The sequence below is a fragment of the Miniopterus schreibersii genome (assembly GCF_964146895.1).
Source record: "Miniopterus schreibersii genome assembly, chromosome: 1".
In the NCBI taxonomy this organism is placed as follows: domain Eukaryota; kingdom Metazoa; phylum Chordata; class Mammalia; order Chiroptera; family Miniopteridae; genus Miniopterus; species Miniopterus schreibersii.
Genome location: NC_138101.1, coordinates 163,081,118 through 163,096,740, shown reverse-complemented (window position 1 = coordinate 163,096,740; position 15,623 = coordinate 163,081,118). Strand labels below are relative to the sequence as shown.

Below are 15,623 nucleotides of genomic sequence, written 5' to 3'. Positions count from 1 at the left end.
TGCAATCCGCGCATGTGCCCTGACCAGGAATCAAACCATGACCTCCTGGTTCATAGGTCGATGCTCAACCACTGAGCCATGCTGGCTGGGCTATTTCAGTATTCTTGCTTTATAAATGTGTCTGTTGTTTGGATTATCCTTTGAATCAACTGTAACATTTTACAAGTTCCCTCAATTAATGAGGTAAATAACAACTTTAACCTCATTTTCTATTTGTGTGAGAGTCATGGTTTTACTTTAAAATATATAAATAAAATATTCTTCAACTATTTTGGAGATAAGCAAAAGATTCACCTGAAATTGCCAGAAATGGTGCAGCCCATACAGAACCAAGCCCAGGCACATATTTTTCTTGGTTTCCACAGGTGACTTCAAAGTAGAAACAGAACTTTATTGACTCTGTTTTTCTCATTTTAATACTACTCCCTATTAATCCTGTGCTTTGTGTGTTGTTGTTTTTTTGTTTCATTTATGGCTGATAAGTTATTCCTGTTGTTAGCTAAAATGACTGGAAATTTGGTGATCTCTAAGTGGATTAATGTCTTATAGATATCTGCTCCCTGTTGAGTGAGAAACAATGGAGAATACAGTTTGATAGCCTTTTGTTTGTCTATTTGTGTATTTTGATCTCAAATCAATTAGGAATTTCATGCCCACAAGAAAAGAGAATGACTGATATCCGGGCCATTAAGTTTTTGTGTTTCTGCTTATTTTTTATGTGTGGCTGAAACTGTAGAATGGCAGTGATAAGCTTTCTCTGTATCTATATCTCTATGTATCTAAAATTCAGAAAGGCCTTTATCTCTCACCGTGAATGCAGAATGTTTTCCTGTCTCCAAGTAATATTAATAAATTGGATTGTAAACTCTCTTAAATTAAAGGAGGTCTGTTCTGATTGACTTGTAGAGAGAAATAATGCATATGTAATAAATGGAATATTCCTAAAATTCCCAGAAAATAAATTTTTAATACTTTAAATGTGCCCCCCTCCCTCACTTCACAAATTCAGATACTCTCATTGAGTCTCCTTACTTTTTTTTTTTTAATATATTTTTATTGATTTCAGAGAGAGGAAGGGAGAGATAGAAACATCAATGATGAGAGAGAATCATTGATTGGCTTCCTCCTGCATGCCCCCGACTGGGGATGGAGCCCGCAACACAGGCTTTGCCCTGACTGGGAACCGAACCGTGATCGCCCGGATCATAGGTCAATGCTCAACAGCAGAGACACGCCGACCAGGCTCTTTACTTGTTTTTCAATCCTCACCCGAGGACTTGCTTAGAGACAGAGGAAGGGAAGGAGGGAGGGAGAGAGAAACATCAATGTGAGGGAGAAACATCAGTCCATAAGTGCTCCAACCAGGGATTCAGCCCAAAATCCAGCATATGCCCAGACTGGGAAGCGAACTGGCAACCTTTCGGTGCACAGGACAATGCTCAGTCGACTGAGCCTCTCCAGCCAGGCAGACTCCTTACTTTTAATGGCAATATAGTTGTTTGTATAGTGTCAATAAGAATGTGTTCTCCTTTTACTAAGATATAATTAGGAAAATTGGAATTTAATATTTAAGAATGATGCTTTTATTTTTTAACTTTTTTTTATGTTTTTACTGATTTCAGAGAGGAAGGGAGAGGGAGAGAGAGATATAAACGTCGATGATGAGAGAGGGTCACTGATGGGCCACCTCCTGCACGCCCCCAACTGGGGATCGAGCCCGCAACCCGGGCATGCGCCCTGACCGGGAATCAAACCCTGATCGCCTGGATCCTAGGTTGATGCTCAACCACTGAGCCACACCAGTCGGGCAAAAATGATGCTTATTAATCAGGTATAAGTCACTTTAAAGAACTAAGGTTAACTTTATGGTGCCAGTGCTTACAAAGCCCTCCCAGAAAAACTGGCCAGGTACAAAGTTTATAGGTAAGGAAGGTCACTTCCTGGCAGGCCTGGGACCCTTAGAATATTTAAAGAACCTTTGGAAGAGAGTAATTTACCCCAATTTAGAGGCCCTGTAGTTGAAATCCAGTGTACAGAATTTCTTGGGCTTGATTTCTAGCCTCTGAATAGTGAATGATAGAGGTTTTTAAAAGTTCTATCTGAGGTTCCTTAGGAAGACTTCCAGTAGAGCAAATTTGAAACAGCCTGCATGGTGAGTTAACATTCTTGCTACCCCTATGTAAACAATCACGCCAAACCTAATGAGACCAACCTTAGTCTGTGAATATATATATATGTGTGTGTGTGTGTGTGTATATATATATATATAAAATTAGATAATTTTGATCATAATGGGAGAAGACTGTAAGAAAACTATTTTTTAAAGTTTTAGAATAAGCAAAAGAGATTACTGGATGCCTTTTCAATGGAAGGCTGGAGCTGGCAGGGATTGTCTGAACCTAGTCTCTGAATATACTATTTTATAACTGTAAAGATTAAGGTTAACTTGCAAAATAAACCAAACCTGATAATAATGCAAATAATTCTATCTATAGACATAAAAATAAATTCTGCCTGGTATAGGGACACCCCTCCTTCCCATGGAAAAGCCAGTTTTGCATCCATTTGTGAATTTGTTTCAATATTCCAGATTTACAGCCCGGCCGGCTGTAGCTCAGCGGTTGAGCATCGACCTAGGATCCAGGAGATCGAGGTTCGATTCCCGGTCAGGGCACATGCCCAGGTTGCGGGCTCGATCCCCAGTGGGGGGCGTGCAGGAGGCAGCTGATCAGTGACTCTCTCATCACTGATGTTTCAACTCTCTCTCTCCCTCTCCCTTCCTCTCTCTGAAATAAAGATATATTTAAAAAAAAAAAAAAAATTCCAGATCTACAAATGTGTGTTCTCTGGATTTTCATTTAAATCAGTTGTGACGTCTTACAGATGCCCTCTTTTAATTGGTGAGTTAAATAAAATCTTTGACATGCGTTCATCTTATATTTGTATGAGTCATGGTTTTATATGTTTTTGAAAATTATCTTTCAATACCATCGTCTCATTAAATTTTCATAACACTCTTACTTTCCTATTGAATAGATTAGGGATTGGAAGTTCATTTATTCTGTCATCCACTCAACCAACGTTTGTTAAGCGCCTAATACCTATCAGGAACTACTCTGGGTTAAGGATGCAGCGGTGAACCAGAGAGACTTCATGGAACCTCTAGTAGTGAAGGCTTTAAATAAACCCGCAAATAAACATATAATTACAAACTATGATAATCTATGAGGGGAAAAACGCAGATGCTTGAGGAAGCGACTTGTACACGCAGAGGGAAAGGCACTGCTGAGGGCCTGATATGAAAATGTGTCTGACCTGATAGGGAACAGAGAGGAGGCCCATGTGGCTGGAGCACAGAGAAAGCAGAGTGGGATGAGAATGGAGGCGAGGGCCAGATCAGCTGTGCCTTGTTTAGAGAGTTTAGAGTTTATTCTAGATCAGAGAGCAACTTGCCTGAGGTCACAAAGGGCCTGAGTTGAAAATATGGTTTGTGTACTGTGAGACTTCCCATTCTTAACCATCAAAAAAACCACTTCCTTGCCCTGGCTGGTGTGGCTCAATTGGTTGAGCGTTGTCCAGGGCACTGAGAGGTCGCTGGTTCGATTCCTGGTCAGGCGACTGCCCAGGTTGTGGGCTCGATCCCCAGTGGGGGCATGCAGGGAGGCGGCGGATTTGATGTTTCTCTCTCTCTCCCTCTCCCTTCCTCTCTTTCTCAAAAACTGATGAAAATATATTTTAAAAAACAAATAAAACCTTCCCTTTTTTGGATTTGGCAAGATAATTCAAGAAAAAGTAGGGAACTTTGCCCTGCATTTTCCAAAAGGATTCTTTCCTCTGGACGTTGTTCATCTTTCACCTCATGCTGTACTTGTGTAGACCTTAATTTCTTAATGAAATTTAAGAGCATCAGGAATATGTAAAAAATCTAGAAACTTTATCCCTGTTTCTGTGGCTTGTGCTTTCCTGACACTCAGGTTATCTTGCAAAATGCCAAACATATGGCAAGTATTCAATGAATTTATGTCCATTAATTGGTTAATTATAACTATTATGGTAGGCCATGTGTTCTTTAGTAGATAATTGCAATATAAAAATCTAATTTTTTTCTGGATCAAGCTACCATGTTTGTATATTTACCTTTGCTTTGCAGCAAGTTTTTAATTGTGTCTATTGCTAAAGCAGGCATTAATTGATTGGTTCATTTTTTTTCACTACTTCATTCATTCTGATTGATCCAGGAAGAATATAAAATGGTACTAAAGCAAGAAATAGAAACTCTGCTGATGTTATTCAGTATTCAGTTATTCATTTATTCAGAGTAAATGTTATGAAAACTAACTAGAGTGTGTGTCATAAAGATTTCTGAACAATGATGGTTCATAGCTAAGACGGTAACAGTTGTAGTTGTGAGAAGTTTAACTAGTTGAGAGACTTAGAATGATTCTGGGTTCTCTTGAGCTTTGCTATCCACCCATCAGCAGGTCAGTAGACAGAGGATATAGGAGCTATAAGACGTTAAATCTCTAGGTGCCAGAAGAATCCTTGGGAACCAACTTTAGGTCCAAAATACCTCCAAACACCAGATAGAAAGTGAGATAGAAATAATGAAAGACCCCTTCAGTTGGTTATATTTGAGATGCAGCAGGGGACCCACTTAGGCATTCTTGAACACTTTAGCCAATTAAGTACCAGGGAGAAGTAAAGAGGTTCCTTTTGACCCTCAGTCCGTAGCCATTTGTTCACTTACTTTTTCATTCGCCTACTCATTCTGCCCACATTTAGTGTCTGCAAAATGCTCTATATGGTTTTAGGCACTGGGGACATTGAAATAAAGACGATATAATCTCTTTTGCTTAAAACTAGAAATCTACTGGTTTCATAGTGACTGGAATTTGGACTAAGACATGCATAGTTTAAATGCTAATTACATTAATTCTGGCTTCATATTGCTGCATAACAGATATTGAAATAAGATTTTTAAATGCTAACAGGATAGCAACAGAAACTATCTGCTCAGAAACTTGAACACTTCTAGTAATATCACTTAAACACAATACTTTTAATATGTAATAACTCCCAACACTGAAATCAATATTAAGTCTATAGAATGGTGGGTTTTAGACGTGGACGGGGCTCTAATGATCAGTCAGTCCAACCTCCTCAGGCCAGAGTGAGGACTTGACTTATCTGAGGTCACCTAGGAGAATTAGTCGCTGAGCCAGAATTCAAACTCAGGCCCCCATCCCCACCTCAATGCTCTTTCCTTTAGATTCTTAGGCACATAAAATGGTTATTAATCACTAACCTTTACTGGCATCCTTTTGTAAGATTGGTATGGGAGTGAAACAGGACATGCGATGAGAAGCTGGCAGAACCGTGAGGTTGGTTACGGTGGACCCTTTTATTAACTTCTGAGCCTTCACCTAGATGGTCAAAAATTTGTTTTCAACAGACATTTTTGCTTTCAAAATGAACAGTTTTCTTCTTGTAAACAATAAATAGATTATGAATAGTTTCATTAAGTTTTAATAAAGTAGCAATATCAGCTCCAATTTTATTGCTCATGAGAACCCTGTGCTATTATCTGATGTCAGGAGTTTGTGTAATTTAAAATAGTTAATTAAATCCAATTAACATGTTGTGATTTCCACTATGCAAAGTCAGTATAGTAGTTAATAAAGGAACATTAAGATTTTGTTCAATTTTAATGACTACAATATAAAAGTGCAAAATCTTAGCAGAAGTGGTTTTGAATACAACAAAATTTTGTACAAGCAAATTTCCTAGGAAATACATACTAGAGTTTTGAGGATAAAAACAAAAACCAAAAACAAAAATCCCTGGGAGAATTTAAAGATAAATATGTCAGTTAACATTCAGAGGTTAAAGATGAACTCTGAGTAGGCTCTTGCAGATCTCAGAAATGGTTAAAGACATGATGTCTAGATCAGGCACAGTAGATTACTTTTTTAAAGTCATAAAATGTTTTTATTATAGTTATGAAATATGAATTGTTCCTATTAAATGGTGTCTAGATTTTAAAGATCATATGTATTGCATATAAATCACACTTAATTGTATAGCCCAAGTACAATATTTTTACCTTTATTATAGGAGGTAATGAATTACCTGGGCTCTCTCAGCTGGAAAGATGCAACTGTTTGATATTTCTAGAGTGTCTTAAATTTTCAAGTCATTTTCCAAACAAAATTAATTTGCAAAGCTTCTAAGGGAACCAGGTAACAATTTGTTATTTAACCAGTAAAGAACCAAGACAGAAAGGTTCGTAGGTCTGTTTCAGGTCACACAGTATATTAGATATACACAGATATACACTCTTAAAATATAGTATATACACACTAGATATACACACTTAAAATTATACAATTTTAAGATTAATCTGATTTTACATTAGTGAAATTTTCCATTGGACTCAGATGTACCTCACCTTACTGATCATCAAGGTCATGGTGACCTTAAGGAAAAGAAAGGGAAAGTTTCACCAGGTCTGGGGTGAAAGACCACTTTACAAAACAAATATCTGCTGGCTGAGAAAGGTCTGTGTCAACGAAGTTGTTAGGGCCCTACTGCCAGCTTGTGGTCCTTGAGGGAAACTGTGAGAAGCTACCATCCCATGAACACTGAACCCTTTCATGATGTGTGAGGACAGTTTAAAATGACTAGAAATAGGATTTTTTACAGGAAAGAGAAGGCTGAAGTGCGCCCTGCTTCCTTCCAGGTGAGCCGGAGGAGAAGGGGAGTGCTGCGGGCCTCGCCTTGATGACGGCGAGGAGCTCGCGTGCACACGGCGTTATCATGGGACCTGGGTCTTGCTCACCCACCTCCGTCCCCTCCTCGCCTTCGGCTCTCCTCTTCACACCCCACCTCCAGACACGAGCAGCTCCTAAGGTCTTCTCCTCCTCGGCGAGGCTGAGAAAATCGCCCAGTGTGCTCAACTCCAGACATGGCACACGCCGAGCTGAGGACACCCAGCACCAAAAATGGCAGGGTCCCCACGCCTCTGATTGATATCGGGGTCAGGGAGGCAAAGGTAAATTGGACGGAGGAAGAAAGATTCAGCTTAAATAAAATTGTCAAGCGCCGTGAAGATGTAAAATATGGGCATGACAGTTTCAGGGCACACAGCACAATTTATCTGGATTTCCTGAAAGCCTTTGACAAAGTGCCCCTGACAGCCTGCTCTGGAAAGCTACAGTGGCGGGACCCGACATAAAACACCATGTAAAGCAGGACACGCAGCGCAGCGCAGAGGGCAGATGACATCCGGATTCTGTCAGGCAGTCCGTCATTCATAACGCCGGTTCTTTAATTCTTCAAAGAAGAAGGTACAAGGCAGACCCAAGAGCTATGCAGAAAAGGCAGGGAGGGGTGGTGTGTGTGCGTGCGTGTGTGTGCGTGTGCGTGTGTGCGTGCGTGTGTGTGTAGGAGCGTGGAGGCAGGCGACACCGCGGTGAGCTTATAGGAATTCATCCTGCAGACAGTGTCACTGGATGTGAAACCTGAGCCCGCTCTCCCGGCCCGTTCCCATGGTAAAGATAACCACCTCTGCATACGCTTGGTTGCAGGGAGAAGGCATGTAACAACCCTCAGCATTTATTGAGCACTTACTATATCACACTAACTTTAATACAATACGCATTAAATTTCATGAGCAATGGCAAAGCTTAGGGCTGTGGGAGTGCGGAAGCGGGCGTCATTAACTCGGCCTCTGGAACGGCAGGCGGCTCTGCGAGGACTCGCCGCCCTGGCTGAGTATCAGAATCACCCCAACCCTGGACCATTAAATCCAAATAGCTGGGCCGGACCCTGGACCTTGGTGTTTTTATAAAGCTCCTAGGTGATTCTGATGTGCAGCTGAGGTTGAGACATATTGCAGTAAGTGGCAGTATTTAAATTGTCCCTGAAAAGCAGCATTGAATTGTGTCATGTGGAGAAGACGGCGCAATGATAGGCAGAAAGAATGGTGGAGACAAAGCGAGGAGCTCTGTGTGGCTGGAGTATGGTGTGTGTATCAGGGGATGGGGCTGGAGGGGTAGGCTGAGATTAATGAAAATTAAAGACATCAGCTTTATGGATGTGATGGTTGCCTAACAGAAGTCGTGTATCAACTCCTCCTGACTGCTCCTTTATGCCATGCTTTATATTTTATGCTGGGACCATGCTTTGGTGTTCGTATAATATGGAATATCATGTTATTAAACAAATCATGTTTTAAATAGAACACCGTCCCTTATATATGGTACTTTATTACTATTCCCCAAACTATATTTCATAACTCTATCACTTTATGCCTAAACCTTCTACAATAGCTTCACATTTTTTCAATATTTAAAAAATACAGACAAGCTTAAAGAAGAAAACAGCAATTACATTCCTGTCAGCCAGAATTAATCATTGTTAATATCTTGGTGTATTGGCTTCCAGTGTTTTCAAAGAGAAAAACTGTGTTATTTTATTATTCTGGTAAAAATGATATATGTTCATTATAAAGATTCCAAATAATGCAGAAACATGCAAAGATAAAAGCTTAAGAACCCATGCCAAATTGCATTAGGTGACCCATTATCCATGACAACTTGGGAATAACTGATACATTGTTTTATGAAAAATAGGACTTACATTACATTATTAGACTTAATTTGACATGAATTTAATAGGAGGGGAAATGGCTAAATTAAACCCAACAAATTATTAAACCTCAAATATTCCTTTACCACAAGATTCCTGTGAGTTAAAAAAGATTCTTCTGCAAGGGTTGGCCAATTTTTTCTTTAAGGGCCAGGTAGTAAATATTTTAGGCTGTTCAGGTCCATTACGAAAGCTGGAAAGTAGCATAAACAATGTGTAAGCAAAAGTGTGAAGCTATGTTCCAATAAAACTTACAAAAACAGGTGGTCTGCCCTCAGGCAGTAGTTTGTGGACTCCTGCTCCTTAGTTACATACAGGTGATTATGAAAAACATTGAGATTTTTACAAATCACATGGTTTGATTTGGATAACATATCCCAGCTTCAAAAGATGAGAGCATTAGAACTCTTGCTACTCCTACCTCCTTGCCCTCCCCTCCCCATTTTATTATTATATTATTATTTTTAAAATATGTTTTTATTGGTTTCAGAGAGAGAGGAAGGGAGAGGGAGGGAGAGATAGAAACGTCAATGATGAGTCATTGATCGGCTGCCTCCTGCAAGCCCCTACTGGGGATCGAGCCTGCAACCCGGGCTTGTGCCCTGACCAGGACTCGAACCAGGATCTCCTGGATCCTAGGTTGATGCTCAACCGCTGAGCCATGCCGACTGGGGTGATTATATTATTAATTTTACACTGTCCATATTTATAATATTCACATTGTTTTGAAACCATAATTGCTATGATTATTTAGTATTAGTTCTACCTGCAAATGGATTCAATGCTCACCAACAGTTTCTTTGTCCTGGTTTCTCTATGCTTGACATTTTTAATTTTTCTTTTAAATTAATTAATTAAAGTGTTGAAATTATTACAGATGTCCCCTTTTTTCTCCATTGACCCCCTCCAGCCCGCACCCACTCCCTGCTCCAGGCCCTTCACCACACTATTTTCTGTGTCCATGGGTTGTGCATATATGCATATCAATTCTTTGGTTAATCTCCCCCCACCCCCCCACCCCACTTCCCTCTGAGATTGACTGCTTGACTTTTTTATTTTGATTGATTTCTTACTTGCCTGGTTTTGGTTACCAAGCAGTTTTCCCAAGTGTTCATGGGTATTTTACTTCTCTGGGCCCTTCTACTTGAATTACATCTGGGGTCACCCTTTCCTGTCTCAAAACGCTGTAGATACGGCACCATTGTCTTCCACAGTGAGGATTGTGAAATCTGATGCCAGCCTTATTTTTTTTACCCCTTGTAGGTGATTTTTCTTTCTGCCTGAATGTCTGAAGCATTCTTTGTCTTTGAAGTTCAGGTATTTAACTCAGGAAACACCTTTTTGTTAAATATTCTAAATCAGATTTCCCTGGGACTCAGTGTTATTATTGTTTTCACCTACAGATGTAGCTCTTTCTTCACTTCTGGGAAGTTTTTCTCGCATCTTATCACCTGATACATATCTTTCATTTGCCGGGTTCTCTCAGGGACACCAAGCGCCTTTAAGTGTCGGCTCACCTTTACCTTCCATCTTGCGATGCCTAAGCACTCCTTCTCTCCTGGTCCCTTTAGCATGCAACAGCCTGAGTTTTATCCGAGTGCTAGTTCCAGACTACATTTCCCACTGTCCCCTGTGGCTAAATGTGGACATGTGACCGAGTTCAGACCAATAAGATGTGAGCAGAAGAGATAAGGGCAGCCTTTGGGAAGCCTCCTAAGAGCGCTTGCCTGGTCTCTATCCTTTCTATGGGCTGAAACGTGGGTGTGGAGAGGAGCCAGCTCCAACCACTGAAATGAGTGTCCGTAACCACAGAGGTGAGGAGACGATGGCCTATCAAGACAGCAGGAACCAAACCGTGCATAACTTCTTGGAGCAGAGCTGTCCTGCCAGCCTTGGATCTCACCTGTGGGCTCTTCTGTGAGTAAGCAGTAAACTCACTTATTTAAGGCACTGTATTTTCTGATTTCTTTGTTACAGCAGCTTAGCCTGTAACAAACTAGTATACATGTCTATTAGTTTCTAATTAATTTCCTTTATCTTTTCCCTCTGCATTATCTGTGCCTACAGTCTTTTCTCCATGTCACTATTTCAATATTCAGCAGTGTTAGTTCTTTCTACTTATAGTTTATTAGTTCCATAAAGTATTTTGGTATTCAGTGTGTTTCCTTATGTCTTCAAACTCCCTTTTATCTCATTCTGCTCTTTTATCATCTAATGGGTGAGCTGTAGTTTTACTTAATTTATGGTCCTATCAAGCTGCACTAGAATGTGAAGGAATTGTAAGAAAATTCCCTGTTCCTTGGATTATGCCCTTTTCTAGGTTAGGCTTTGTCTTTTGCAGACCATGATCCTCCCACCCTTCTCTCTTCCCTCTTTTCCGTTAGCTGTGGGTAAAATACTGACTTTTATATAATAAATCAGTGTAGTGACCATATCATCTCTTTCCTCCTTGCACATACTTAGGCAGCTCTGCCCAGACATGCTACTTGCTCTGATGTAGTATCTCCTCCCCCAGTGTCTGGGCCAGTGTGTCTTCTTTCCCATCAACACATGGGAACTGCTCATTTTGGGTTTTCTCCTCTGTTTTAGGATGTATGCAGTCTTTGTTAAAATATGTAGGCTCTCCTCCCTCTCTTGAGATTTTGATGAACATCTTATACCAGGGTTTGCTCTACCTAGTTGAGGATGAGGCCATCCCTCCCTAATCCCATCCCCCGGGGCTTTGAAACATTTTGGTGGACTCCTGAAGACTTCACTTCTCTTGGGAAGAAGCAGACACATTATTTACTTTCCAATTTCATCTGTTTCTTCCAAGTTCATTTGTCAGAAGAGAAGAAAGGCAAGGATGCCTGCTTGGTTATCTTCCCTCCAGATTTCGTAGTGTTTCTGAAAATCCCAGTATTTTGATAACTTACTCATAGTATTTCTGAGAGGTAAGAAGCAGTTAAGATGGAAGCTATGCTGTACCCCTCTACTCTGCTCCAGAAATTTCTGGCTAGTGAATATTAGGAATTGTGCACAACCTGCTGCTCGGCCATATTCAGCAATCCTGCCCCAGCCCTCCTCCCCTTATTATGGTGGGGAAACTAAAACCGGGGAGGGAAAATAGGTAGGGCACACATTCGGCCTACCTTTTACCTCAGAGGCAGAACTAAAAATGCACACCACTGCTTCATGGCCCTCTGTCCTCACAGCAGAGCCCTACCACTCTGCCCTCTTCCTCGCTCCTTTCCCGGCTCCATTTAACCTAATACAGCAGGAGTCTCACTACTAGAGTTCTTAGGATAGAAGAAGAAATCCCTGGAAAGGCATCTGTAGCATCAAAGCAAGAATCCTCAGTGCAGAGCACCAGATTTGAGTCCTGGCTCTGTCATTTAATTACCAATGTGCAGGGGGGAAGTCTTTTAACTTCTCTGAGTTTCAGTTTTATCTTCTGTAAAATAAGGATATTCTTATCTGCAGGGCAGCTGGATTTTATGTAAAGGATCTGTTTCTGGAGGCATTTCATAAGTCTCAACTCACATAATTCAAGACAGTCAGATGAAGAATGGCAGGTATGGCAAAGACTGGTGGCTGACCTTTAATGTGCTGCCCAGCCAGAAACTACCTTTCCCAGCCTCCCTTGCAGCTTCATGTGTCATTGTGATTAGATTCTGGCCAGCGGCATGGGAACTGGAGTGATTCTACTGGTTGGATACAGACAGGATGGTGGGAGCACAGCAGTCATCTTAGATCCTAAGATGGAAAACCTCCTGTCTGGGAGGACGGAGTGATCCAATGGCAAGTGCACGAGTACCTGACGCTGCAGAGCTGCCATATCAGCCACAAAGAATTCACGCTCAAATTGGGACGTGAGAGAACTAATGTTGTGTCAACCTACTGTTTGTTGCAGTTGCTGAACTCATATCCTTAACAACACAGGGTAGCTTTATTTACTCAAGCGGTGCCTCTCCGTGGAAACTTCAGCATAAATACAGCTTAAGTTCACTCAGACTGCACCAGCTATGAATAAAAACAAAATTTTGTTTCATTTTTTAAATTTTGGGGATTTGTGATTAAAGCAGTAATTTATTGTTATTTTGCACTATGGCATTTCAGATTTATAGAATCCAATTTCGCACAAGATTCAGAATCCCTGATCATCCATCCATGTGGCTGTTGTGAGGAATTAATGAATTAATATATGGAGATGCACAACAGAAACTATTTTTCACATCAGATATTGGGTTTTAGTTTTTTACATAAATATTTTATTGAAGTATAACTTTGATTTTTGAAAAGGCACCAATCATAATGTTCTCAGATGATACATTTCACGAAGTAGACGCTGTGGGTAACCAACATGCAGAGTAAGAGCATTCTAACCACCCTGGAGGCCCTCTCATGCTCCTCCCGTCACCACATCTATTTTTGAACTTTATCTACATGGATTATTACAGTATGTATCTTTTGTATTTGACTTTTTACTTTTAAAACTGGTGTGAGATTTACCCATATTGTCATGCATAGCAGTAAATTCATGTCATGAACTTTTAAGTATTAATTTTGAGGTATAAATGATACTTATAGCTGTAACCAGTAAGACTTGAGCCTCCAAACTTCCACTTTTTTACATTGCTTGTAATGTTCTTTCTAGAATGTTTTCTGTCTCTCTCAGCTCTGGCTATTAAATTCCTGTCCCCTTTTTACAACTAGCTTAAGGGTAATCTTCTCTAGAAAATCACCTCTGATCTCTTCCTCCTCTGACCTCCTCTAGTTTTTGTGTACTTCTCTTATTACATTTACCACATAGATTGTCAGTGTTTGTATAGTATTCTGAAGGCATTACAAAATTCAGAACCTATCTAATTCTATCTTATCTCATTTGAAGAAGGAATAGAGCAAAACAGTGTTCTAGAAAATATAACCACTTAAGACTTATTGGGAAGGAGCAATTAACACAGGTATATTGTTAGCAAATATTTTCCTTTTTGATAAAGGTATTGTAGTGGCAAGACTAAATAATGGCTTAGTTACCCTTGTGATAACGGTGGAGTAGCTTATAACAAACTAATTCTCCTGAAGATAATTATAAACTCTGGACTTTTTGTGTTAATTTTTTGACAAAAGAAGACAATGTGTCATCAGCAGGCATGTGTTACAAGGAATGCTTAAAGGAAGTTCTTTAGGCTGAAAGAAATGACACAAGTTGTCCTTTTCTGGTAAATATAAAAGACTCAGATCCCTCCCGTAAATATAAAAGAATTTATTTTTCTTCTCTTAAGTTCTCTCAAAGACAATTGATTGTTTAAGGCAAAAAAATTATAACATATTGTTTAGTTTACAATAGTGTAAATTACATGACAACAATAGCCAAAGGATTTGGAGGTAAATGGAATTCAATGCATGTTCCTTATATTGTATATGTACTGGTGCAATACTAACACCAAGGAAACTCTAATAAGTTAAGGATGCATATTGTGATCCCTTGAGCAACCACTAAAAATAATACAAAGAGATATACTTTTAAAAGCCAATATAACAGAGTGTTAAAAAATTCTTTTAAATCACATAACCCTAAGTCAGGCAGGAAATAAAGGAATATAAAAGAGATGGGAAAAATAGAAAATAAATGGGGAAAATGGTTGTTCTAAATCAAACTGTTCAATAATTAAATTAAATGGAAATGGACTAAACAATATAAAAAGGAGGGGTTATCAGACTGTATTTTAAAGGCAAGATAAAACTGTATGTTTTCTATAAGAGATGAATTTTAATTTTAAAGGCACAAATGGGAGTAATGACAAAAAAGATTGATATACCATGTAAATAGTAAGAACAAATGAAAGGAGTGGCTATATAAATATCAGACAAAGTAGGCTTTAAGACAAGGAGTAATATTAAAGAGAAAGAGAGATAAAAGGGTCAATTAGCCATGAAAACACAAAAATCATAAACATGTACGCCTCTAATATTAACACAAAATACATGAAACAAAAATTATCAGGACTAAAGGAAAAAATAGACAAACTTCAATCAGAGTTGAAGGTTTTAAAAATCCCCTCTCAGTAATTTGCGTAATAAATAAATTTTAAAAATCAGTAAGGATACAGAAGATCTGAACATCACCATCAGCCACCTTGACTGTAGAAGACACATTCTTTTCAAATGTACATGGAGCATTCACCAAATAAATTATATTCTGGACCATAAGCCTTGATCAACTTCAAAAGGTTTCCATCTTACAAAGTATGTTCTCTGACCCTAATGGAATTAAATTAGAATTAAATAAGAATGAGGAGCCCTAGCCTGTTTGGCTTAGTGGTTAGAGTGTCGGCCCTCGGACTGAAGGGTCCCTGGTTCTGTTCCAGCTAAGGGCTTGTCCCTTGGTTGCAGGCTTGATCCCCAGCCCCAGTCGCAGCAGCGCAGGAGGCAGCCCATCGATGTCTCCCTCCCTCCCTCCCTCCCTCCCTCCCTCCCTCCCTCCCTCCCTCCCTCCCTCCCTCCCTCCCTCCCTCCCTCCCTCCCCCCTTCCACTCTCTCTGAAAAGCAATGGAACAGATATCCTCGGGTGAAGATTAAAAAGAAAAAGGAATGAGGAAAGTAAAACTATTCCCAAATATTTGGAAGTCAAACAACACACTTCTAAATAACTCATTAGTCAAAGAAACAAATCACGAGGGGAGTTTTGAATTGAATGATAATGAAAATGCAACATGTCAAAATTTGTAGGACGCAGGTGGAACACTGCTCAGAGGGACATTTACCAGTCTAAATGTTTATATTAGAAAAGAAGAAAGGTCAAAGGCAGCGATCCAAGATTCTGAAAGTTTCAAAAAAAGAGTAAAATAAAATAAGTAGAAGGGAGAGAATAAAAAAGCAAAGAGGATAAATCAATGGAATAGAAAACAAACGATAAAGAATATTAACAAAGCCAGAATGATTCTTAGAAAAGATTGTCTAAGAATCATTAGAAAAGTCTAACCTCAGTAAGA

General features: G+C 39.6%; 1 protein-coding gene across 1 annotated transcript in view; it reads right to left on the bottom strand.

Annotated features, from left to right (window-relative positions):
* Window positions 1-15,623, bottom strand: part of IQCH (IQ motif containing H) — a gene marked incomplete at both ends in the record, with an annotated part of 175,289 nt that overhangs the window by 119,543 nt on the left and 40,123 nt on the right. The window contains one exon of the mRNA XM_081126407.1: window positions 5,306-5,423. Coding sequence (XP_080982533.1) covers window positions 5,306-5,423 — 118 coding nt within the window. The remainder of the gene's footprint in view (window positions 1-5,305; window positions 5,424-15,623) is intronic.